At 32.9% G+C, this 27,607-nt stretch overlaps 1 protein-coding gene across 3 annotated transcripts; it reads left to right on the top strand.

The window, feature by feature from the left end:
- The first annotated feature begins 443 nt into the window (after positions 1-443).
- LOC126883225 (uncharacterized) lies at positions 444-26,494 on the top strand. 3 transcript variants are annotated; one of them, XM_050648503.1, is made up of 3 exons: positions 444-610; positions 5,911-6,016; positions 25,227-26,494. In XM_050648503.1, the coding sequence occupies exons 1-3, from the start codon at positions 516-518 to the stop codon at positions 25,362-25,364; spliced, it is 339 nt and encodes a 112-aa protein (XP_050504460.1). In that variant the 5' UTR covers positions 444-515; the 3' UTR covers positions 25,365-26,494. The 3 variants fall into 3 exon arrangements, with proteins under 3 accessions (XP_050504460.1, XP_050504462.1, XP_050504461.1); XM_050648505.1 differs by lacking the exon at positions 25,227-26,494 and adding an exon at positions 16,572-16,758; XM_050648504.1 differs by lacking the exon at positions 25,227-26,494 and adding an exon at positions 11,772-11,956.
- Positions 26,495-27,607: the final 1,113 nt, after the last annotated feature.

The following is a 27,607-nucleotide window of genomic DNA, read 5'->3' as shown; positions in this document are numbered from 1 at the left end:
TTTTTCACCCCCCGAGAAGGGGTAAATGTCACCCCCCAAGTAAAAGCAACCAACGGCACAAATTCAACTTTGAAGTGGAGGGTAAGTAGAACCTAAATCCAAATTTCCATGCAATCCAGAGTTGCCCCTGGAAATTACACTCCAAAACGGTCATTTATTGGGCTATTAGCGAAGCAGGGATTCAAAAGTTTAAAGTTTTCCATTGAATCTCCTATGCCCCATTTGACGCTTCACCACCCAGTATATAAATATTATTTCTTAATCTAGTATCATAAACTAATATCATAAATCTTATAAAAATCAGGTAAACTTACAAAAATAATATTTATTCATAAATATGATAAAACCATGTAGTTTTTTTTAATCCAGAACAATAATAGTTGTATGGAAAAAATAATCTATTGATTAAGAAACTATCTTATCATTGAGTATGTTTTGAGATTATATAAAACCTAACAGATCAACTAAAACTATTGGTTTACTCCTAAAAACACACAGTTTTCAAGTTTATCAAAATGTCCAAAATTGTTTTTATTTTAGGTGTCGTAAGTTGTCTTGTAGGACATATTCAAAGTGAGGATGTGGTCGCATGTCAAAATACGGCGAAACCGTAAGTAACGCTAAAGTAGTTCTTCTTTGTTAGCTTAATAATAGCCTAAAATGCACATAGTTTTAATAGACGAGTAACATCCCCAAAAACGCTTATTTCTCGAGATACTGACCACGGTGAGGTGAATGGCTAATTTTAGTCATACTTTATATTTTTGGTGGTACTGATAACTAAAATGAGGTTTATTTTGAATTTTATGAATGGAAACATTGTCAAATCTCAATTTCACCCTAAAAAAAAGATGAAATCACGTTTTTTACGTTTACCTCGCAACACGTCTGTTCCATTTTAATATTTTTTTCTGCAATTTTTACGGTATATAGCACTCACCTTTCTGAAGTCAAATGTTCCTGTTTTAAGCTCTTAGTCTTGTTATAACAAAAGTTATGAGTTTTTTACAGCAAAAGGTGCAGATTCCTGAACTGCCAAATTTAGTCGCAAAAGTTAAGTGACGAAATTTGAAATTTAGGTTTTTAATCACATTTATGTTAAAATATAGAGTACAAGAAGTTGTCTTGAAAGTTTTAGATCAAAATATTTTGTAGAAATAAAAAATGGTGCAACTTTTAATATCGACGTTATAAATCCTCAAAATACTTATACTGTATTTCGAGATACTGGCCATGGGTGGTGAATGGCTAATTTAAGTTTTACCTTTATTTTTTTGATGGCGCTGAAAACGAAAATGAGGTTTATTATAAATTTTATGTAGGAGAACATTATCAAAATCGCAATTTTACCCTAAAGATAAAAAAAATTAAATTACGTTTTTCTTAAAATTGAAAGTTGCATCATTTTTTTTCTATAACTGATGTAGATCCAAAACTCTCCATAAAACTTCTTTGGACACTATATTTTAACACAAACGTGATCAGAAAGATAAATTTCAAATTTTGTCACTTGCGATTTGCCTTTGTATTTCACGAATCTGTAATTTTTATTTTAAAAAATGCATAACTTTTATGAGTATAAGACTGAAAGCCTACAACCGTTCTCATAGTCTTCACAAAGGTGAGAAATATATGCTGAAAAAATTTCAAAAAAAAATATTAATATGAAACATAGTTGTGGCCAGTTAAACACAATTTTTTTTAATTTGTAGGTTAAAATTGCGGTTTTGACAATGTTCCCCTAAAAAAAAATTAAAATTAAAACTCATTTTTGTTTTTAGCACCATTCAAAACATAAAGTCAGACCAAAATTAGCCATTCACCGCCCATGGTCAGTTTCTCGAAAAATAAGCGTTTTGGGGATGTATAACGTCTAGAATAAATGTGAACCATTTTTTTATTATAAAAAATTTTATTCTAAAACTTTCCAGAAAACTTCTTTGTACTCGATGTTTTAACATAAACGTGATTAAAAAGCTAAATTTCAAATTTCGTCACTAAACATTCGCGAATTAACTTTGCAATTCACGAATCTTCATCTTCTACTTTAAAAACTTCATAACTTTAATTATGAGAATACGACTAAAGGCTTAAATCAGGTACCATTGCCTTCAGAAAGGTTAGCAATATACAGGGTGTTTGGTCAAGAATGGGCCATAGCTTAACTTTAGATTCCAGAGCTTAAAATAGGTCGATTTAAGCTAACTTACCTTAGTACGAAAGTTGATAATAGCCGAAATACAGGGTGTTAAAGTTAAACTTTTATTTTATTTATTCTTGAATATTTCGTGACAGGCATGGGATAACAACACGAAATTTGGTAAGCGGGGTTTTATTGGAACGAGAAATCTAAATTCGCCACCAAAAATGATGTATTTCCCAGAGGGCGCCACATATGTATTTCAGTGCTCATTTAATACATTCAATTTTGTTTATCCCCCACTCTACATACTTTTACATAATTCCTTCCCTTTGTCTTCACTGCTGCATCCATTTGGCTTGCAAATTGTAGAAGCCTTGGAGGTGTCACCAGGGAAATTTACCAATAAGTTTTCAATTTAAAAATCTTTTAGTAATATCTTTAATATTTTCAATATTATTAATTTTGCTATTAGGATTGAAAACTAACTTCATCTTTCAATTGCCAGATGACACTAGTCACCTAATACCTTCACTTCGGTTGCAATGGGTGGGAAAAACTCTCGACGCTAGTCAATTGGGGTATGGAGAACAGTGCCTACGTTCTTTCCGATGAGGCTCCAATAAGAGCCGAAAATCGCGATTCAGAGGACTGGACTGCGCTCCGTATTCTAATTGAAAAGTAAGATTGTTTTGCCTTCGCATTGCCGCTGAATAAAAATGGTATACATTTTTATTTTATAGTCGTATTACTCCGTAGAGTAATCAGGTGCATTTTCCGTTGGAACTTTACCGAGCTGCAGACGGGGATGTGAATTGCATAGTGTAGAATTCCTTCCCTTTGTCTTCACTGCAGCATCCATTTGGCTTGCAAATTGTAGAAGCCTTGGAGGTGTCACCAGAGAAATTTACCAATAAGTTTTTAATTTAAAAATCTTTTAGTAATATATTTAATGTTTTCAATATTATTAATTTTGCTATTAGTATAAATAAAGCTTTGGCTGATATCTATAGGTTTGCAAATACTTCATGTAATTTTTGTTACTTTAAATTACAGCGTTTATGCCACTGCTTCATACAAGGCGTATTGGCTGTTCTTCTTCGTTATGCCATTTCCGCTACGGAGGTTGTCAATCATCATAGCTATTTTAATTTTTGAGACAGTAGCTCTATTTGTTATTACATTCGCTCAATTTGCTTAAAGGAGCTGAAAATCGATGCTGCTCCCGATGCCTCTTGCCGAGCTATTCTTTCACAACTTTTGAAACCAACAAATATGTTCAGTGATGCCGACTATTATTGTTGAATATCAATCGTTGGACCAACCCACGGTTACTGTTGTACTAGCTGCAGAAGCTGCTCTTATTATGAATGATGACGAAGAAGCGGATTTTGATAACTCCTAAGAGTACTGTAGATCCGAGCACTGCGTCAGTAAAAACACCAATACGAACGAGCCAAAGAAAACGGGCCAAATCTCCAATGGTGATAGCAGCCTGTACTTCTTTGAAAAAAGAAAAATCCACGCCTCCTTTGAAAGCTAATAAAAAATTAAGGGTGAAAAGTCTGAAAAAAGGCAATACTTGCTTGCGGATAAATCGTTGCACTGGCCGATTGAGGTGGGAGAGAGAGAACCACCAATTTCACAATATCAAAATTTACCAACTGAGTTTGAATATTTCTGCAAGTATATGTCAAATTAATGATCTTTTGGAAATGATTGTGTGCAGAACAAACATATATGCTGTACAAATGACCGTTCAATCCAATTCACCTTGGAGAAACTACATAAATATAGAAGTTATCACGTGTTATAACCAGTTATGAAGGCACAAAGCCAAATTCAGTGCTTGAAATGTGCCACTGTCGCCCAGAATACCTTCCGAATATACCTTGAAAAGGACAGAAATTGCTTTTTGACGTATCATAGAAATAATTTTATTTTATTTAAGCTTAAATAATGTTTTTGATTTACCTGAAATATATTAAATTTGTTTTCTTTCGTTGAAGATGATTTTTTTGTATGTCGTATTGTATTACCTTAACTGGCGCAATATCCATATGGATACAAAATCATAACCATCTTAAATATGGGACTCGTGGCAGTGTATCAACTTGTATATATCATCCCCTTCGTTAAGGGTAGATTTTATTTTTTTTTAAGTTGACTAATAATAAAAAAAAATCAAGATTCCCAGATCTTGAAAATAACTAATGTATTATAGCTGGTTATATTCTTGCCAAACAAAGGGCTAGGGAAAACAAAATATCTTCGCAAGAATTTATTTTTGATGATTTTGTCTTTTTTTTTATTTCCTTGCTACAGGAGAAGTGGAGATCTGTGAAGATCGGTCTGTGGGGTGTTTTCGTTAATGTCTGGAAAAGATGAGATGAGCCTTTTTAGTTATTTGGTGACGTTTGGAGTAACTGGAGATGGTGCTGTGTCTATTGGAGTAGGACTGATAATATTGTTAGAAGTTGATGATGTTGGGACTTTTAAGGAGGTTGATTCGCTTGTATTATTTATAGATCTTGTCATGTCGTCAATTTCCATAGTTTGTTCTGTTTGGTTATGGTTATTAGATACCTGTGTTGGGAAGTTTTTGGGTATGCGTTAGAAGTGGATGAGTTAGCTTTGTCAGAGAGTTCTTGTTCTGTTTGATTATTAGATGTATTTGGTGTAGATTGTATGTTTTGGAAAGTTTCAAGATGCTCATTAGAAATTGTTGGGTTAAAAGTGCTTGAATCAGAAGTGGTTGGATTAGAAGTGGTTGTGTTTTCTTTGTCAGAGCATTCTGTTTCCTGGTGACGAATAGTCTTGCATTTTGTAGTTAAATCCTTCATGAAAAGTTATAATCTATAAGTGGTATTGTCGTGAGAGATAATGAAAGAATCAGGAATGGAGATATTTTATAAAGGTGTGATAAACCTTCGCCTTCTAAAACTCAAGACATGGCTGTATTCGCTTTCAGGCATTCCTACTCTTAGAAAAGTCAATTTAGAGATTCTTTATCTTTCGTAGTTCTTGTTCAATTAACGTAGTTGGGACAGTAGGACAAGCATTTGATATTATCATTCTTTGAGCTGGCTTGGTAAGTCTTCTTATTTCTATTTGAGTTTCTTTTATATTATCATACTTGTGAGAATGCAGCAGTGAGTCAACTATATTTTTAAAAGGAAGATAACATATCCTATTGTTGGCGATTCTGGAAGCGAAGGATACGTTACGTGGACAAACTAGTGAACCGATGGCTATGATTTACTCTTGAACTTTGGTTTCTTCAATACTAGAACGAATTATGGCTTGGTCTTTTGTTGGATCTTTAAATGTGTTAACAACACTGGAATATGAGGATGTGAGATGAAGTGTGGGTAGTTTTTATGGTGTTATTCGAAGTCATGATTGATTAATTTCGGAGACGCTGCAAAGCCGGCCCTGTCGCCGGTTCAAAAACTTGTGTAGATCTTGCCCCAAAACTGGTCTGATTTATATTTCTTCGGTATTTTATAGGTTATATTTTTATTAATATAAATAATATCAGGTAATTCTTTGTACTCACGTCAGGTTTGCTAAGTTGACATGAAGTTTGAACTATAACTATGTGGAGGAAGTAACAAAATAATTTTAAACTGTGATTTTATCCTTTAAAAACTGATAAATTTCTCAACGGTTTACAACGTGACATAAATATATTACCACTGTCAGGACCATAACCTCGTTTTTTTCTTAACTGTAAGTTTTATATTAATATTTTCCAATTTATTTGTCAGAGGATACATGCAGAATGACGAAAAACTCTCAATGGATTATAATCAACCGATACATGTACGCTACCCTACCACTGGATTCTATACATCACAGATTACATGTATACTGGTAAGTACTTTAAAATCAATTATTACTGAATTCTTTTTGATATCTTCTAACAATTTCCTTCATCATCATCATCAATCAGTCAATCGCGTCCGCTGCTGGACAAAGGCCTCCCTCAGTTCTTTTCAGTGTTCTCTACACTAAGCCTCTTGTAGCCAATTCCCCGCTACTCTTTTTATATCGTCGGTCCATCTAGTCGGTGGTCGTCCTCGGTTTCTTTTATAGTTTTTGGGCCTCCATTCCACGATTCGTCTTGTTTATCGTTCATCTTACATTCTGGCTTAAGTGCCCTACCCAGTTCCACTTAAGCGTCCTAGTTCTTTCGATGACTTCTTGAATTCCTGATATTTGCCTGATTTTTTGGTTTGTTATTGAGGTTTAGAGGGCTCGTGCTCAGCATTGTACTGTACGTTCCATGTCTTGTTCTGTAACTCATAAGTTCATTCGCGGATTTTTGCCTCAGTGTTAAAGTCTCTGCTCTATAATTTTGTAGATACTAGCAAAACCCATTGGGGACAACCTTTCGTTTGAGACACATGGGTACTGAACTTTTTACAGTATAGCTTAGTTTGCCAAATACTCCCCATGTCAGTCTTATTCGCATCTATATTTTATGTGTTTGATTCATCATCATTCTCTTTGCCTTATCCCTATGTGGGGTCGGCTTCCCTTATTGCATTTCCCCATACTTTTCTATCTTGAATCATATCAGTATTAATCCCCTTTACCAAAATGTCCTGCCTAATCGTCTCACCCCACGTCTTTTTTTATATTCCTCTCCTACTCCTTCCAGGAATTTGCACCTCTGCAATTCTTCATACTGAGTGATTAGCGCCTCGACGTTGAACATGACCAAACCATCTCAATATATGCTCTCTCATTTTGGCGTCAATTGGTGCCACACCTAGACTTCCCCTACTATACTCATTTTTAATTTTATACTTTTTGTCACTCCACTCATCCATCTAAGCATTATTATTTCCGCCACATGCATTCGTTGTTCCTATTTCTTTTTCACTGCCCAATATTCAGTTCTGTACATCATAGCCGGTCTTATGGCTATTTTATAGAATTTTTCCTTCAACTTCATTGGAATTTTCCTGTCACACAGCACACCACTCACTTTTTTCCACTTCATCCATCCAGCTCTAATTCTACTGCATGCATCTCCATCTATTTCTTCATTACTCTGTAATATCGATCCCAGGTACTTAAAACTATTGCTTTTTACAATCAGTTCACCATCCAAAAATACCACGTTATTTGTAGTAACTCCATTTTTAAATGAACATTTCAAACACTTTTTCTTTGTCCTACTAAGCTTTAAACCTTTTTCCTCCAGAGCTTGTCCCCACTGTTCCAGTTTTTGCTCCAAGTCTCTTTCACTAGTTCCTACTAACACGACATAATCAGCATATATTAAGCACCATGGAATGTTACCCTGTAGTTTCGCTGTTATCGGGTCCAAAACTAATGAGAATAAATACGGACTAAGCACCCAGCCTTGGTGCAATCCTACTTTCACATGAAATTTATCAGTCTCTCCCACACCTGTCCTAACACTAGTCGTCCCTCCCTCATACACATCCCTTACAATCTTTACATATTCACCAGAGAGTCCTTTCTTATTGAGTGCCCACCACAGAATCTCTCGAGGAACTCTATCATATGCTTTCTCAAGATCAATGAATACCATATGAGCGTTTGTTTCTTTACTCTTCTATTGATCTGCCCTGCATAAAGCCAAACTGATTCTCGGATATTTCGGTCTCTTCACGAATCCGTCTATCAATTACTCTTTCCCATATTTTCATGGTGTGGCTAAGCAGCTTTATAGCCCTGTAGTTTGTACATTGTTGTATATCTCCCTTGTTTTTGTAGAAAGGTACTAGAATACTGCTTCTCCATTCGCCTGGCATTTGTCCAACTTCCATAATTCTATTAAATAAACCTGCTAGCCACCTTGTTCCTGTCTCTCCTAATGCTCTCCATACTTTCCCAGGAATATCATCTGGTCCTACCGCTTTTCCTTTCTTTTTTTTTTGAAGCGCTTGGGCCACTTCCTCGTTTGGCTATGTTTGGCCTGTTTGGCTATTTTACATATGTATCTTCGTTTCGCCTTCCCTGGTATCAAGTTGATCGTATAGGCTTGAATACGCTTCTGCCTTGGCTTTTGCTACTGCTACTTTCGCTTCCTTTTTCGTCACCATATAGTTTTGAAGATCTGTGTCGGATCTGGTTTCTTGCCACTTTTTATTTAATGTTCGCCTCTCTTTTATTTTTCCTTGTACTTCGTTTGACCACCACCAAGTCTCTTTATCCTCAAACTTCTTTCCTGACGTTTTCCCAAGTATTTCAATAGCAGTCTCTCTAATAATGTTGGCCAATTTTCTCCAAATTGTGTTAGGGCTTCCTTTTATATTCCAACATATTTTTTCTACTATTCTTTCCCTGAATAGACCTTATTTCTCACCTTTTACATCCACCACTTGATTTTTTGTGGTCCCCTCCTATATTTTTGTTTAGTTTTGCTTTTTACTTCGATGTCCAGAACAAGCAGCTTATGTTGTTGGCTGACTGTCTCACTAACTATTACCTTGCAGTCCTTGCATTCACGTATGTCTTCTTTCCTTATCATGAAGTAGTCTATTTGGGATTGATGTTGTCCACTTTTGTAGGTAATAAGTTGAGTTTCTCTCTTTTTAAAGAATGTGTTAACAATCGCCATATCCAATGCTGTTGCTAATTCAAGCATATCATTTCCAGCTTCATTTCTATTTCCGAAGCCTAATCCCCCATATGTTGTTTCATATCCTGCCTTAGCTCGGCCCGCATGTGCAATGAAATCACCTCCTATTATAACTTTCTCCTCTGCTGGAATATCACTCAGTACGTGTCCTAATTGGTCATAGAAAACTCTTCTTTCATTCTCACCCAGATCTGTTTGAGGAGCGTACACACACAACATTCAATACCTCTTTATCAATTACAAAATTTCACTGACATCATTTTATTTTATATGTTTATATACATATAATATATTTATTTTGATTTCGTGTCCCAGATATTCTTAAGTGTTTGTTTGTTGTATGGTATTATTGTTAATAATCATATTCTCGCTCATTATGAGATTTGTCTTTGTATCTACAATTTCTTTATGCCTCATGTAATGCGAGTCAAGTATCCAAATTTTAATACAGCGTGTCTACTTGAGTTGGAAACATATGGGTAACTTTTTTATTATTAATTTTACGAAAAAAAGTTATTCTTTATAAAAAGTTCTGCATGCCCCAAAACCTAAGATTCAATCATCAGATATCAAATTTTCTGAATATTATACGAGGTATGTCAAAAAATATGAACTTCGTTCAAGAGTAAAGTACCTTTATTTCTCTCAATATCGAAAATGCTTATTCTGAAAAGTTGTTTGGAAATAAAAACTAAGCTAAAATATGCAATTACATGCTTCTAATTGGAAAAAAATATTTTCCAAATTTTTCTCAAATTTATTGATACTAACTTCGTTTTGATTCATTACACATACGGTAACTCTTTTATTATTACTTTTACGAAAAAAAGGTATCCTTTATAAAAAACTCTGTAGGTCATAAGACCGAAGATGCAACCAACAGATATCACATTTTATTAATTTTATACGAGTTATGTAAAAAATATGAATTTCACTCAAGAGTAAAGTACCTTTATTTTTCACAATATTGAAAACAGTTATTAAAAAAGTTGTTTAGAACTAAAAACTATGTGTCAATATGCAATTACATCCTTCTAATTGAAATACTGTGAAATATAAAGGTGCTATAATATTGAGCGAATTTCATATTTTTTGACACACCTCGTATAAAATTAATAAAAGTTGATATATCATGGTTGTGTCTTAGATTTTAGACCATGCAAAGCTTTTTACGAAGAATAACTTTTTTTCGTAAAATGAATAATAAACGAGTTATCATATTTGTAATAATTAAAAACAATGTTGGGTATCCTTAAAGAGAAAAATTTTTTTTTCAATAAGAAGCATGTAATTGCATATTTTATCTTAGTTTTTAATTCCAAACAACTTTTTATCATAAGAATTTTCGATATTGAGAGAAATAAAGGTACTTTACCCTTGACCGAAATTCATATTTTTTGACATACCTCGTATAATATTCAGAAAATTTGATATCTGATGATTGAATCTTAGGTTTTGGGGCATGCAGAACTTTTTATAAAGAATAACTTTTTTTCGTAAAATTAATAATAAAAAAGTTTCCCATATGTTTCCCACTCAAGTAGACACGCTGTCTTCTTCTTCTTCTTCTTCAGCCTGTGTTCGTCCACTGCTGGACATAGGCCTTTTCCATTTGCTTCCATCGATTTCTACTCTTGGCAATTCTCATCCACTGTATCCACAGACACGCTGTATATTTCATTAATCTTATAACTTTGAGTTATTTTAACCTAAACATTCTTCTTCGTCTAAACGTGCCTCGCCAGTTCCGAACGTTGGCAACTAACATTCCTGTTCTTACTTTGTTTACGGAAGATCTGATTAATTCGGCTGATGACAATCTTAACGATTGACGCAAATTTTAAAGCCACGAGTATCTCCTCCTGCCTTGACCCCTTCTGTTGTCTATGTTCCCTTGGATAGTTAACTGAGTTATTCCTGGCTCTCCTCCTTACCTATCCGGCGTACGACCTCCTAGTTGGTCACGTGCTTGGTCCAGGGTATACGTGATATACGTCAGTAAGTCCACATTTAGAAGACCTTTTCTTTTTTCATTAATAGTGCTGTTGTTGTTTGCGCCTCCAATCCATACATCAAAACCGGGGATACATAACTGGACTTAGGCAAATATGCAAATTGTATATTTTGCATAAATAATATGCATAAAAATGCAAAAATACCAAATATTGCATATTTTTATAAAAGTGTGCATAAAATTCATATAAGTAATTTGGAGTTTTGGTCATAACTATAGTATTTTTACTACAAAAGCGACATTACGTAGGTCAAAATTTTTGACGTAAGAGAACTGTCAAAACATTAGCATGTGACTTTTCATTATTGCCACATTACATTATGTAGTAAAAATACTATATATATTTTTCTACTCACATTTAGAAATGGCTTGGAAATCCTAATATTTAATTTTGTTTTATAATCTCTTTGTATTTCAATTTTTGGTAGCGGAATACCTAACTAATAAAAGTGAGCGGCCTAATAGTTTTTTCACGTTTTTCCTTGAGGGTTCCAAAATCTGCAGTTTATACAAGTAGGTTTTTTATGTCGGTAAAAATTTTTATTTTGGGGGTCAATTATGCTATTGTAAAATTAAAGCCTTAAAGACGTGTCATTGTAATTTGTGAATAATTATTTTGCGTTGAAAATGCCTAAAATAAACTGTGTTTCAACTTGGATATAACCTTCTCTCAAAGAGCTACTTGTGGATATGTATTAAATTTATTACTCATTTTGTGACAAAAAATAAGTACATATGTATATATTATTTGGTTTTTTATTTTAAATATTTACACGGTGGTATAAACAAAGATTTTAAAAATTGGAAATATATTTTAATAAAATTTCCACTGGAAAATTAAATTCGTTTAGCTGGCTGTATACTATGAATGACAAAAAAAGTTTCAATTTGGTTGTAAAAGGTAGGTATAAAGGTACTTATAAAATCCCTAAAAAGGGCTACATCAGGATAAACCTTCTTGGGAATTACAATTCCATCATCAGGTTTTATTTCAGATTAGCATGCCTGAGCCACCAAGATATTAGGTTAAATCCCTTTAAATGTGTTTTAGTTTATAAAAAATGTAAATAATCTTGTTAAATTAATAGGATAGGTATGTAAAATTTTCCTGGATTTAACTTTTAGTCCATTCTTTAACGGTAAAATATTGCAAAACCTCTAAATCTTAAAGAACCGCTTGGATTGACATGAAATTTGGCATACGCACAGCTAACAAGTCAAAGAAAAAAAGTGATATTGTGCCGATATGTGCTTTTGCTCTTGGGGTGGTTTTTAGCCCCTTAGGGTTTAAAAAATATTCGTCCAAAGAAAGTCAGGAAATGGGTAAACTGGCTAATTTTAAGTAACTTTGGTTCTATAGAGTTTTTTTACTAAATCAATACTTTTCGAATTATTTGGCAGTGAATATGTTCATTTTTTCAACAAAATAACCACGCTTTTAGACGGTTTTTCGCAAATAAGTCAAATAGTAAGTATTTTGTCGAAAAAGCATTCTTAGCAAAAATATAGCCTATAAAAAATTTAAAAAAATGGTGTATATATAACGTCTTTTTATTTAGTAGAAGCAGAGTTATAGCTAATGAAAAATAGGTTCATATTCGTCAAATTCCAAATGGAATATTTTAACGTGAATTAACCAAAAATGAACCACATTTCGGGGAAAACTCATTAAAACTTATTTAAAATGTTTAAAAAAAGCTTCATTTTTGTTTCATAAAAAAAAATTCTAGCATCAAAATTAAACAAGTTACGCTCAAAATAAAGTTAGTCCCTTTTGGTTTTGGTAAAAAAATCGAGAAAATCACCCCTTAATTAGTATTTTAAATGAACTTAATCGTAACGACTTCACAAGTTTCTGACTGGTGTATATATTGTTTATATGATATGTAAGTTTCATCGGTTCAAAGTCCTTATTATTGAAAGGGCTGTAGTTAAATGGGTTGAACGAGTCACTGATCACGAATGTATGCAAATTTAGAAACACCAAATCTTGATCAATTTTTGTCTAACACAAAAACAAAAAATACATGATATTGTGAAAAGCAAATCTGACTTTTTTTGCGTTTCGAGATTATTGGTATCTCTAACAATTTTTAAGTTATTTTGAAAAAAGCATATTTTTCACAATTTAAATTTTTAAAAATTTTATTTTAAAACCAAATTTTTTCAAAAATAAGCACTTTGAATCGATGAAACTTACAGATCATATAAACACAATATAAGTAAAATAATTTGTGGAGTGGCAACGATTAATTTCATTTAAGTTGCTAATTAGGTGGTGGTCTTCCCGATTTTTTTTTGCAAAAACAAAAGGGACCATCTTTATTTTCAGCGTAACTTGCTTAAATTTAATGCTAGAAACTTTTTGTAAAAACATAAATAAAGCTTTTTTTAAACACTTCAAAAAAGTTATAATGGGTTTTCCCCAAAAAGTGCTTAGTTTTTTGGATATTTCACGTCGAAATATTCTATTTGAAATTTGGTGAATATGAATCTATTTTTCATTGGCTATAACTCTGGTTCTACGAGATCCAGAGACTTAAAGCGTACACCATTTTTTATACTTTTTTATAGGCTATATTTTTGCTAAGAACGTTTTTTTCGACAAAATACTTACTTTTTGAGTTATTTGTGAAAAACCGTCTAAAAATGTGGTTATTTTGTTGAAAAATGAACATATTCACTCGCAAATAACTAGAAAAGTGTTGACTTAGCGAAAAAGCTCTATAGAACAAAAGTTACTTAAAATTAGTCAGTTTACCCATTTCCGGACCTGTTTTGGACATATATTTTTTCACCCCCAAGAGGGGGTGAAAGTCACTCCCAGGGCTAAAGCACACATCGGCACAATATCACTTTTTTCTTTCACATGTAAGCTATGCTTATGCCAAATTTCATGTCAATACAAGCGGTTCTTTAAAATTTAGAGCAAAAACCGTGAAAGAATGAAGAAGAAAAAGAAAATAATCGTTTTCGTTTTGATTCAATTCGGGTCTCTTGCCATCCTCTGCCACAGTGTTTCTGGGTCTCTACCCTTTATCGAAGAGGCTATTGCAAGTAGACTGAATTGAATCAACTCGAGACGAAGAAGAACTGCATCTATTAAAATATCTGCAGTATATTGTGGTTAGACTGTCCTCTAACGGGGAATTGAGACTCGAATTGAGTCAAAACGAAAACGATTATTTTCTTTTTCTTTTTCATGCTTTACTCGGTTTAGAGTACAAAATGACCAAGTGTTCTTAAGGTATTCTGAGACGCATTGTTGGAGAAGCTCCTCCTAGCGGCGCCACTTGATACTATCGTATCTCGGTTAACAAAATCCTGACTCTTGGTCGAAATTTATTTTATTTATTTTGTCATTCCCCGTTAGAGGACAGTCTAACCACAATATACTGCAGATATTTTAATAGATGCAGTTCTTCTTCGTCTCGAGTTGATTCAATTCAGTCTACTTGCAATAGCCTCTTCGATAAAGGGTAGAGACCCAGAAACACTGTGTCAGAGGATGGCAAGAGACTCGAATTGAATCAAAACGAAAACGATTATTTTCTTTTTCTTTTTCATGCTTTACTCGGTTTAGAGTACAAAATGACCAAGTGTTCTTAAGGTATTCTGAGACGCATTGTTGGAGAAGCTCCTCCTAGCGGCGCCGCTTGATAATATCGTATCTCGGTTAACAGAATCCTGACTCTTGGTCGAAATTTATTTTATTTATTTCGTGAAAGAATGGACTATTTAGGCAACATAAATAACTTTGCCCCATGTGGGTGGCAGTGTCCAGAAGATAGAACCTATAGATAGATAGATACTATTACACTATTGTATCCAAACTTAATACATGTTACATGTATAGCTTATGGAATAAATAGAGTTGCGGAGGAAATAAGAAAAACTTTTTGACTAGTTAACAGTTTAATATCAAGCATCAAAAAATATTCCTGAAATCACCTGTAAGAATACAATATTACAGAGATACGCTTCCTGTTGTTCCACTGCGACCGCAACCCATTTTAACACGATGGGGAACATGGTTGGAAGTTGGAAGCAGTTAATTTCTATGCTGATCATTTTGTTCATTTGAAAAAACTAATTAACCTTTTAACGGATGATAGTTGCCAATCTGTATTGGAAGCTAAGCAAGCATCCCAAAATAACATTCTTTAACAGCAACTGTCATTCATAAAATCAAGTTATAGTTTTGTTCAGAACACTATCAGATTCCTCCAAAGTATCATTGTTAGATAGTACATTTTTAATAAAAGGATGAGTGTCAAGAAAAAGTGTGTCAAAACTTTAAAGGTAATATTAGAAAGGAAATTTTCTAACGGCATTTGATAATTTATTGTTAACGGAATTCGAAATAATATTATTTATTTTATTAAAATACTTAAATATTTAATTACATAAACTTAGTTTGTAACATACACACATCCATGTTAATTAATATAACATGTAAAGATATTGTAAATATTTATTGTAAATATTTTTGTAAATAAGAAAATATTGTCAATACTTTTTATGATATGCGCATTTTCAAGATAAATATGCATATTTTACGTAAATTTCTTCATATTTATGCGCATATTTTATACTTTTTATTTGCATATTTGCCTAAGCCTATATACAAAACATTTGAGAAGTCGCATTTTGAGAGGTAGGGTGAGGAAGAGGATAACTATTATCTTTATTGATAACATTGTTCAACAAATGATATTCGACAGAAAAATCTCGTGTTTCCGTCTTTTTTCTTGATCAGGTCTACGAGAGGGATCCATGGACTGGTATGAGGTTCTATCACCACGTCTTTCTCTATTTTATGAACAATGCTTTTAGCTTCCTTTCTTGCTTCCTCTGGTATTCGTCGATCTGTTTGATGAATTGTTTACTGGTCATTACCAGTATGGATCTTATATTCGGCAACGGTAATTTTTCCTATGTTTTTTCCTTTTTATGTGAAGATGCCACGATATCGTGGAAGAGATTTTCTTAATTTCGTTTTCTCTGCCTGATTTAGAGTAACTGTAATAATTTGATCGATTTTTAACGTGGAAATTATCGGATTTTACCGTCTGGCGAATTATGGACGTCATTGATACACCAGTACACATTTTGTCTCTTTGTACACACTTTTGTCTCTTTCTTGATGGTCACTAGGTAATCATTGGCATTCAGTCTTACAGGAATTTCCTTGACATAAGTAGCTAATTTCTTTCTAATTGTTGTTCCAAGTTCAACCTCTTCGTCATTATTCCAATAGCTTTTAAAAAATAGATATTATTACAAAAATTGATGACAATAAAAAACTGAATAGATTTCTCACTTAAAGAACTAAACTAATGTTAATTCAAAGTGTGTTATTAGCAATTGAATGTGCATTTTTCTCGACGAGTACTCAAATTAAAGTATTCAAGCTTAAATAACGGGAAAACGATGCAATGTATAAAATATACCTGCTAAACATTTGTCAACGTACTTCGGAATACCTGTTAAATGAGCTTCAGAACAAGTTAATAGCGTCAAAATTAAGCAAGTTATGATGAAAATAAAAGAACCCTTTCGAACTTTTTAGGAAAAAGTGAAAAATGAAACATACGCCATTTCCACAAAAATTAACATTTGTAATAATCCTTACAATAACTTCTTTATGTTAGCATAAGTAACTATTTCAATAATTTTGACTGCTTTAGAATGCACACTTTTGAAAAAAAAGATGTAATGTAAAAAAATCATAATTTTTAAAATTATTGTAATTTTAATATTTTTTGATGATAACTCCAAAAATTTTATTTCAGATTAGCATGCCTGAGCCACCAAGATATTAGGTTAAATCCCTTTAAATGTGTTTTAGTTTATAAAAAATGTAAATAATCTTGTTAAATTAATAGGATAGGTATGTAAAATTTTCCTGGATTTAACTTTTAGTCCATTCTTTAACGGTAAAATATTGCAAAACCTCTAAATCTTAAAGAACCGCTTGGATTGACATGAAATTTGGCATACGCACAGCTAACAAGTCAAAGAAAAAAAGTGATATTGTGCCGATATGTGCTTTTGCTCTTGGGGTGGTTTTTAGCCCCTTAGGGTTTAAAAAATATTCGTCCAAAAAAGTCAGGAAATGGGTAAACTGGCTAATTTTAAGTAACTTTGGTTCTATAGAGTTTTTTTACTAAATCAATACTTTTCGAATTATTTGGCAGTGAATATGTTCATTTTTTCAACAAAATAACCACGCTTTTAGACGGTTTTTCGCAAATAAGTCAAATAGTAAGTATTTTGTCGAAAAAGCATTCTTAGCAAAAATATAGCCTATAAAAAATTTAAAAAAATGGTGTATATATAACGTCTTTTAATTTAGTAGAAGCAGAGTTATAGCTAATGAAAAATAGGTTCATATTCGTCAAATTCCAAATGGAATACTTTAACGTGAATTAACCAAAAATGAACCACATTTCGGGGAAAACTCATTAAAACTTATTTAAAATGTTTAAAAAAAGCTTCATTTTTGTTTCATAAAAAAAAATTCTAGCATCAAAATTAAACAAATTACGCTCAAAATAAAGTTAGTCCCTTTTGGTTTTGGTAAAAAAATCGAGAAAATCACCCCTTAATTAGTATTTTAAATGAACTTAATCGTAACGACTTCACAAGTTTCTGACTCGTGTATATATTGTTTATATGATATGTAAGTTTCATCGGTTCAAAGTTCTTATTATTGAAAGGGCTGTAGTTAAATGGGTTGAACGAGTCACTGATCACGAATGTATGCAAATTTAGAAACACCAAATCTTGATCAATTTTTGTCTAACACAAAAACAAAAAATACATGATATTGTGAAAAGCAAATCTGACTTTTTTGCGTTTCGAGATTATTGGTATCTCTAACAATTTTTAAGTTATTTTGAAAAAAGCATATTTTTCACAATTTAAATTTTTAAAAATTTTATTTTAAAACCAAATTTTTTCAAAAATAAGCACTTTGAATCGATGAAACTTACAGATCATATAAACACAATATAAGTAAAATAATTTGTGGAGTGGCAACGATTAATTTCATTTAAGTTGCTAATTAGGTGGTGGTCTTCCCGATTTTTTTTTGCAAAAACAAAAGGGACCATCTTTATTTTCAGCGTAACTTGCTTAAATTTAATGCTAGAAACTTTTTGTAAAAACATAAATAAAGCTTTTTTTAAACGCTTCAAAAAAGTTATAATGGGTTTTCCCCAAAAAGTGCTTAGTTTTTTGGATATTTCACGTCGAAATATTCTATTTGAAATTTGGTGAATATGAATCTATTTTTCATTGGCTATAACTCTGGTTCTACGAGATCCAGAGACTTAAAGCGTACACCATTTTTTATACTTTTTTATAGGCTATATTTTTGCTAAGAACGTTTTTTTCGACAAAATACTTACTTTTTGAGTTATTTGTGAAAAACCGTCTAAAAATGTGGTTATTTTGTTGAAAAATGAACATATTCACTCGCAAATAACTAGAAAAGTGTTGACTTAGCGAAAAAGCTCTATAGAACAAAAGTTACTTAAAATTAGTCAGTTTACCCATTTCCGGACCTGTTTTGGACATATATTTTTTCACCCCCAAGAGGGGGTGAAAGTCACTCCCAGGGCAAAAGCACACATCGGCACAATATCACTTTTTTCTTTCACATGTAAGCTATGCTTATGCCAAATTTCATGTCAATACAAGCGGTTCTTTAAAATTTAGAGCAAAAACCGTGAAAGAATGAAGAAGAAAAAGAAAATAATCGTTTTCGTTTTGATTCAATTCGGGTCTCTTGCCATCCTCTGCCACAGTGTTTCTGGGTCTCTACCCTTTATCGAAGAGGCTATTGCAAGTAGACTGAATTGAATCAACTCGAGACGAAGAAGAACTGCATCTATTAAAATATCTGCAGTATATTGTGGTTAGACTGTCCTCTAACGGGGAATGACAAAATAAATAAAATAAATTTCGACCAAGAGTCAGGATTCTGTTAACCGAGATACGATATTATCAAGCGGCGCCGCTAGGAGGAGCTTCTCCAACAATGCGTCTCAGAATACCTTAAGAACACTTGGTCATTTTGTACTCTAAACCGAGTAAAGCATGAAAAAGAAAAAGAAAATAATCGTTTTCGTTTTGATTCAATTCGAGTCTCTTGCCATCCTCTGACACAGTGTTTCTGGGTCTCTACCCTTTATCGAAGAGGCTATTGCAAGTAGACTGAATTGAATCAACTCGAGACGAAGAAGAACTGCATCTATTAAAATATCTGCAGTATATTGTGGTTAGACTGTCCTCTAACGGGGAATGACAAAATAAATAAAATAAATTTCGACCAAGAGTCAGGATTCTGTTAACCGAGATACGATAGTATCAAGTGGCGCCGCTAGGAGGAGCTTCTCCAACAATGCGTCTCAGAATACCTTAAGAACACTTGGTCATTTTGTACTCTAAACCGAGTAAAGCATGAAAAAGAAAAAGAAAATAATCGTTTTCGTTTTGACTCAATTCGAGTCTCTTCAATTTTATTTATTTTGTCATTCCCCGTTAGAGGACAGTCTAACCACAATATACTGCAGATATTTTAATAGATGCAGTTCTTCTGCGTCTCGAGTTGATTCAATTCAGTCTACTTGCAATAGCCTCTTCGATAAAGGGTAGAGACCCAGAAACACTGTGTCAGAGGATGGCAAGAGACTCGAATTGAATCAAAACGAAAACGATTATTTTCTTTTTCTTTGTCATGCTTTACTCGGTTTAGAGTACAAAATGACCAAGTGTTCTTAAGGTATTCTGAGACGCATTGTTGGAGAAGCTCCTCCTAGCGGCGCCGCTTGATACTATCGTATCTCGGTTAACAGAATCCTGACTCTTGGTCGAAATTTATTTTATTTATTTTGTCATTCCCCGTTAGAGGACAGTCTAACCACAATATACTGCAGATATTTTAATAGATGCAGTTCTTCTTCGTCTCGAGTTGATTCAATTCAGTCTACTTGCAATAGCCTCTTCGATAAAGGGTAGAGAACCAGAAACACTCTGTCAGAGGATGGCAAGAGACTCGAATTGAATCAAAACGAAAACGATTATTTTCTTTTTCTTTTTCATGCTTTACTCGGTTTAGAGTACAAAATGACCAAGTGTTCTTAAGGTATTCTGAGAGGCATTGTTGGAGAAGCTCCTCCTAGCGGCGCCGCTTGATACTATCGTATCTCGGTTAACAGAATCCTGACTCTTGGTCGAAATTTATTTTATTTATTTCGTGAAAGAATGGACTATTTAGGCAACATAAATAACTTTGCCCCATGTGGGTGGCAGTGTCCAGAAGATAGAACCTATAGATAGATAGATACTATTACACTATTGTATCCAAACTTAATACATGTTACATGTATAGCTTATGGAATAAATAGAGTTGCGGAGGAAATAAGAAAAACTTTTTGACTAGTTAACAGTTTAATATCAAGCATCAAAAAATATTCCTGAAATCACCTGTAAGAATACAATATTACAGAGATACGCTTCCTGTTGTTCCACTGCGACCGCAACCCATTTTAACACGATGGGGAACATGGTTGGAAGTTGGAAGCAGTTAATTTCTATGCTGATCATTTTGTTCATTTGAAAAAACTAATTAACCTTTTAACGGATGATAGTTGCCAATCTGTATTGGAAGCTAAGCAAGCATCCCAAAATAACATTCTTTAACAGCAACTGTCATTCATAAAATCAAGTTATAGTTTTGTTCAGAACACTATCAGATTCCTCCAAAGTATCATTGTTAGATAGTACATTTTTAATAAAAGGATGAGTGTCAAGAAAAAGTGTGTCAAAACTTTAAAGGTAATATTAGAAAGGAAATTTTCTAACGGCATTTGATAATTTATTGTTAACGGAATTCGAAATAATATTATTTATTTTATTAAAATACTTAAATATTTAATTACATAAACTTAGTTTGTAACATACACACATCCATGTTAATTAATATAACATGTAAAGATATTGTAAATATTTATTGTAAATATTTTTGTAAATAAGAAAATATTGTCAATACTTTTTATGATATGCGCATTTTCAAGATAAATATGCATATTTTACGTAAATTTCTTCATATTTATGCGCATATTTTATACTTTTTATTTGCATATTTGCCTAAGCCTATATACAAAACATTTGAGAAGTCGCATTTTGAGAGGTAGGGTGAGGAAGAGGATAACTATTATCTTTATTGATAACATTGTTCAACAAATGATATTCGACAGAAAAATCTCGTGTTTCCGTCTTTTTTCTTGATCAGGTCTACGAGAGGGATCCATGGACTGGTATGAGGTTCTATCACCACGTCTTTCTCTATTTTATGAACAATGCTTTTAGCTTCCTTTCTTGCTTCCTCTGGTATTCGTCGATCTGTTTGATGAATTGTTTACTGGTCATTACCAGTATGGATCTTATATTCGGCAACGGTAATTTTTCCTATGTTTTTTCCTTTTTATGTGAAGATGCCACGATATCGTGGAAGAGATTTTCTTAATTTCGTTTTCTCTGCCTGATTTAGAGTAACTGTAATAATTTGATCGATTTTTAACGTGGAAATTATCGGATTTTACCGTCTGGCGAATTATGGACGTCATTGATACACCAGTACACATTTTGTCTCTTTGTACACACTTTTGTCTCTTTCTTGATGGTCACTAGGTAATCATTGGCATTCAGTCTTACAGGAATTTCCTTGACATAAGTAGCTAATTTCTTTCTAATTGTTGTTCCAAGTTCAACCTCTTCGTCATTATTCCAATAGCTTTTAAAAAATAGTTATTATTACTAAAATTGATGACAATAAAAAACTGAATAGATTTCTCACTTAAAGAACTAAACTAATGTTAATTCAAAGTGTGTTATTAGCAATTGAATGTGCATTTTTCTCGACGAGTACTCAAATTAAAGTATTCAAGCTTAAATAACGGGAAAACGATGCAATGTATAAAATATACCTGCTAAACTTTTGTCAACGTACTTCGGAATACCTGTTAAATGAGCTTCAGAACAAGTTAATAGCGTCAAAATTAAGCAAGTTATGATGAAAATAAAAGAACCCTTTCGAACTTTTTAGGAAAAAGTGAAAAATGAAACATACGCCATTTCCACAAAAATTAACATTTGTAATAATCCTTACAATAACTTCTTTATGTTAGCATAAGTAACTATTTCAATAATTTTGACTGCTTTAGAATGCACACTTTTGAAAAAAAAAGATGTAATGTAAAAAAATCATAATTTTTAAAATTATTGTAATTTTCATATTCTTTTGATGATAACTCCAAAAATACTTAATATACATAAAAAATGGTACATAACTAAATTTTATTTTATTCTGTGTCAAATATTTTACCTGTTTTACTATTTCCATAGGGTAATAAATAACCGAGATAGAAACGTTTAAATCTCAAATTTTGCTGTGAAAACCATGCAATAGGGGCCATTTAACCTTTTATTTTTAAAAAAGTGAGGGATGTGAAAAATTAAGTTCAACGTGGTTAAATAATAGCCCTTGGAATTAACTTCCAAACGGTTTTTAGATAAACCTAATATCTTAAAAATAAACGGAGGTTTAAAAAAAACAATAACATTCTTTGGAAAAATTAAAAAAAAAATAAATTTTGGAAAAGTTTTTGTGCATAAATTTTATGCTATTAACATGTTCGGGGGCTCATTTAATAGATATTTTTAAGTACTTTGACAAACGTTAAATAAGTTTATGTTTTAAAATGCATCATTTTCCCGTTGTTTCAGCTTGAATAATAAAATTTTTTTACTCGCCGAAGAAAATATATATTCAGTTACCCATAACTCACTTTTAGTTAAAAGTAAAAGGTTTTTCTAGTAAAGGATTTATTTAATTTTTTATTAGCTTCAATTTTGGTAAAATTAACTTTTTTGCAAAAACTTATAGTTTTTGAGTTATTGATGAAATATCGGTTCAAAACATGCATTTTTCTCAAGAAAAATTAAAATCTTTGATCTTCAATAACCCAAAAAGTTTTGATTTATTTTAATAACTTTATATAACAAATTTTGCTTAGAATTTGTCCCTCTATCGAATTATGGGGTTATTTTCAATAAAATAATTTTCACCCACGAGAAGGGGTGGCATCCACCCCCAGGGTAAAAGCGCAAGTTGGCACCATGTCACCTTTGTTCCTTGAGATATCCTCTAACCACTCACCAATTTTCATGCAAATCTATGGAAGTTCAAGGAAATCGGAGGTAATAGCTCATATCCACCTACTGCACTACAAGGCATGTGAATAAATAAGTATCTCGTCATTACCTACCTACTTTGATTTGGACCATTCCATTAGGTACACTACTACATTATATTAGGAACGGACTCATTACGTTCATTCCTAATATAAAAAAACATATAACAGGGAGATGCACTTTTACCACAGCTCTTCAACTTAGCTCTGGAACACATAATCATAAGTGCAAGAATCGAACAACCAACTAGAGTATTTTATCGAGAATGACCAAACTTACTATTGGCATTTGCAGACTATATCGATTTAATAGGAAACACCCGATTAAGGATGAAGGAAACTTTCGAGAGGTTCGAGACTGCGCGGCTTCTAATCAAGGAAAATAAGACGAAATATATGTATATGGGCCGCAATAATCAAAGCAGAGACAGAATCGGTCAGAACATCACCATCGATGATTTTAACTTTGAGCGCGTTAGAGAATTTAAGTATCTTGGAACAACAATAATTGAAGACAAGAGCAGATACCAACAAAAAAAAAACAATGGGATACACTCCTGCAACAGATGTCTTTTTGCCGTCCAAAACTTTGTAAAATCAAAACAATTAATAATACGTACGAAGATAGAAGTGGATAAGACAATATACGAACCACTGCAAGGAATGGTAGCGAAACTTGAACGACAACAAAGGCAAGCGGGGAGAGAATACGTGTTTGAGAAAGAAAAATCCTAAGGAAGTTCTTTGGGCCTGTGCTAGGTAAAGCATAAGGACAATATACAATAGGAACTAACAAAGAGCTCGATGAACTGTACCAGACGCCATCATCTTAAAAGAAGTAAAGTCCAGAAGACTCCAATGGGCCTCAGATGACATTCTGACCAAATAACTGTTAAGTTGGTGTGGGAGGAAGTTCCAACTGGAAGAAGACCATGCGGACGCCCTTGAATTCGTTAGTGAGATAACATAGCAGGAGACGTGAAAGCTATGGGCGCGGATAATTGGATAGAGGTTGCTCAAGACAGAGAACAGTGTAGGCATGTTGTCGAGTCGGCTAAAACCCACGAAGGATTGTAACGCCACAGATTAAATAAGTAAATTCCTAATATAATATCCTCTTTGATGTCAGCAACTATAATAATGTGGACAAATTTTTCTGCCCCAATTCCTGAAAGGTTACAGATTTCTCTGTGGATGCTGACTTTTTATCCGTTGCAGTCCGCATTCGCAACCTCGTTAGTAAAAGATTTTTACGTCTGTTCATAACTATCTGGCGTATAGTGGTTCTGGTAGGCCCAGTATCCACCACCAATGTATATTCTTACCGTTTATTTGACCATCTATACGTATACATTATGTTTAAATCGTTTTAACGAAGCTATTAATATTAGATGGCCTTTGGAAAAGTTCTGAGTCGAATCTATACCCCTAAGGGTGTGGTCTTTAATAAATGCTCTAGGTTACGTACAGCGTCAATCTAGACTTAGGGGCAAGTTCACGTAGTCAATACAAAATATAGAAAATGATGATCAATATACACCGTAGGTCGCGTCCAGAGTCAGCTGTCGTCACCAATAAATGCCGTAAGTTTGGTAGAGCGTTTGTCGATCGCCGGCAACAATATTTCGATCTTTTTTTTACCAGGAAAGTGCTATATTTCAACTTTCAATATTAAGTTGATAATATACGTTGCAGTGCTCGCAAATGACTAAAGACGCTGATTCCAAATGTTGCCACTGATGTCGCTCATAGCAGATAGACACTGCGTCATGGATGTCACTTAGACATCCAGTAGAGGCGGCATCCATTATTTATTGTATACGGCACACATACGCAACGTACTGCGTGACAGTGTAGGAAGCGTACGGCGTTTATTTGTGGCCACCGCCTATCAATCCGTGTACAGCAGTTTGATGCTACGTTCGAAGTACGATAACAGACCGTTACACTATTATTTATTGTATTAAGCATACAGACGCGAATTACGGCATTTATTGGAGACCACATCCTAAGGCCTACTAGTTCTAGTATTTCCTGCTGGAGATTTTTTTGATTATTGTTATACCTAGGGTGATTTCCCGCATACCATTTTACAAAAATGAAATAGCTAAGACCTAATACAAATTGGCATAATCGCAATTTTTAATAATTTTTATTATATTAATATTTTGTTATCGCCTTTTTCAGATAAAGGATCTTTACAAAGGTACTAGTATACCAGTAGTTACTCCAGGAATTGGGTTTAACTATGTGCACGTTGATATTGCTTCTGGTTTATTCACAAAACTATACTACGAAATTAAAGTTTACACTCAAATAGAGTAACCTACCTCCGTTTAAGTTAAAATTATACACACGGTGTTTGGTAAAGATTGGGCCATAGCTTAACCTCAGATTTCTGAACAATAGGTCGATTTAAGCTAACTTTTATTTATTTATTCTTGAATATTTCCTAACAGTCATGGGATAACAGCATGAAATTTTGTTGGCGGGATTTTTTGGGATGAGAAATCTAAATTCTACCACCAAAAATAATGTATTACCCAGAGGGCGCCACACACGCTTTTCAGCGCGCTCATTTAATACGTTCAATGTTTTTTACCCATTCTAAATACGTGTATATTAAAACTTTTATTCTCTTAATATTTTTACTTAAAAAAATATACTACAATTATCCCGCTACACTCAACCGTTTAACCGTTTAACGCAGTTTAACCTGTAATGTAACACAATTTTAACATAATATCATTGTAGTTACACCCGAAAAATAAAATTAAACCATAATAATTTCCAAAAATGTATCGCAAATTCCTTTAAATGGTATTTGCGATGCAATGACATAAATATAAGAATTTGCACAATTATTATTAGGGTTTCAAGTTTATTTTTCGGGTGTAACAACAATGATATAATGCAAAAAATTATGTTGCGCCGCAGAATTAAAATGCGTTTATCTCGAAAAGAGTTGAGTTTAGCAAGATAACTGTAGTATACCTTTTTTAAGTAAAAATATTAACAGAATAAAAGTTTTAATTCAAACAGTAATGTAGAGTGGGGATAAAAAAAATGCAAGTAATAAATGAGTGCTGAAAGACGTATGTGGCGCACTCTGGGTAATACATCATTTTTGGTGACCAATTTAGATTTCTCGTCCCAAATATCCCCCATTTATCAAATTTCGTGTTATTATCCCATGTCTGTCAGGAAATATTCAAGAATAAATAAAATAACTTTGTTTAACTTTGACACCCTGTGTTTTGGTTATTATCAACTTTCGTATTAAGGTAAGTTAGCTTAAATCGGCCTATTTTAAGATCAGGAATCTAAGGTTAAGCTATGGCCCATTCTTTACCAAACACCCTGTATACCTTAAAATTATATATTTTACAACAATACGGCATATTTATTTTATTTACTCACTTTGATATTTGTCGACATTACACAAAAAAATAACATTTCTTTTATTTTCCCTCTCCTTGTTGTCCTTTGAATATATATTTTCTAAAATAAATTCTGACTTTGCGTAATTATTTACTGTTTAGTTTAATTTCAATTCAGGTTTTTTACCCTAAGGAATAAATGGGGAGAAAAGTAGACACAGTTATGAATAGAAGAAAATATAACCATGAAGAAAACGTATTACTTACAACATGCGTCCAATTAACCATGCAGTACCTGCTTGGGACGCCAACGTAACCAACTTGCCGAAATGAAAATATCAATATCATAAATAAAAGGACAATCCGAGAAACTTAAAACAATACGAAATAAATTCACCATTTCAACAATATGCAAAACAACAACCATATTGAGGTCTATTCTATCTAAAACTAAACCTAACAATGAACAAGAAAGAAAAAATAATTGCATTTATAAAATACCTTGTGAATGCGAACAATTTTATTTAGGTGAAACATCAAGACCATTAAACTTTAGGATAAGTGAATCAGTCTTATAGTAAAAATAGAGAATTTGATACATCTCAAATATGTCAACACGCATGGGATAATGAACACAGAGTTCAGTGGAGATATTCAAATATAGTCCTGAAAGAAACAGATAGTAAAAAAAGAAAAATCAAAGAAGCGGCTCTAATTATGCTAAATGAAACCAATTGTGTCGCAAATTCCTCGGTAGAATGCAGTAGGATGTGGTTACCCATACTGAAAGAGGAAGTCAATAGAAATAAAATACCACGATTAGTAAGAAAATAACATATCGAATTAGTACATATTTTATATTTTAGTATTACTTATATATCTATGTATTATTAGTATTATTTATAATTTAAACAAAATATATATATTAAAGTCAGAACTTGGTATTAGTTTTGAGAGTAAAATAAATGGAAGACCAAATACTTACGATGTCGGGATAGTATCAAGAGTTTTTTCCTGGTTTTCCCTTGTGATTTGCTGTGGAATCTCTAACGTGAGAACTTTACTGTCATCGTTGCATTTGGCTGTCGTTTTAAATTTAAAGACAGATCACATGCTATGATTTTTGTTGTGACGAATATTATTAAGGTGGGGTTGATTTCATGTAATCTTATGAACTATCTTCCAGTA

Source organism: Diabrotica virgifera, chromosome 4, assembly GCF_917563875.1.
Source record: "Diabrotica virgifera virgifera chromosome 4, PGI_DIABVI_V3a".
Taxonomy (NCBI): domain Eukaryota; kingdom Metazoa; phylum Arthropoda; class Insecta; order Coleoptera; family Chrysomelidae; genus Diabrotica; species Diabrotica virgifera.
The sequence above is the reverse complement of the archived record's forward strand: the minus strand, read 5'-3'. Positions and strand labels throughout refer to the sequence as shown.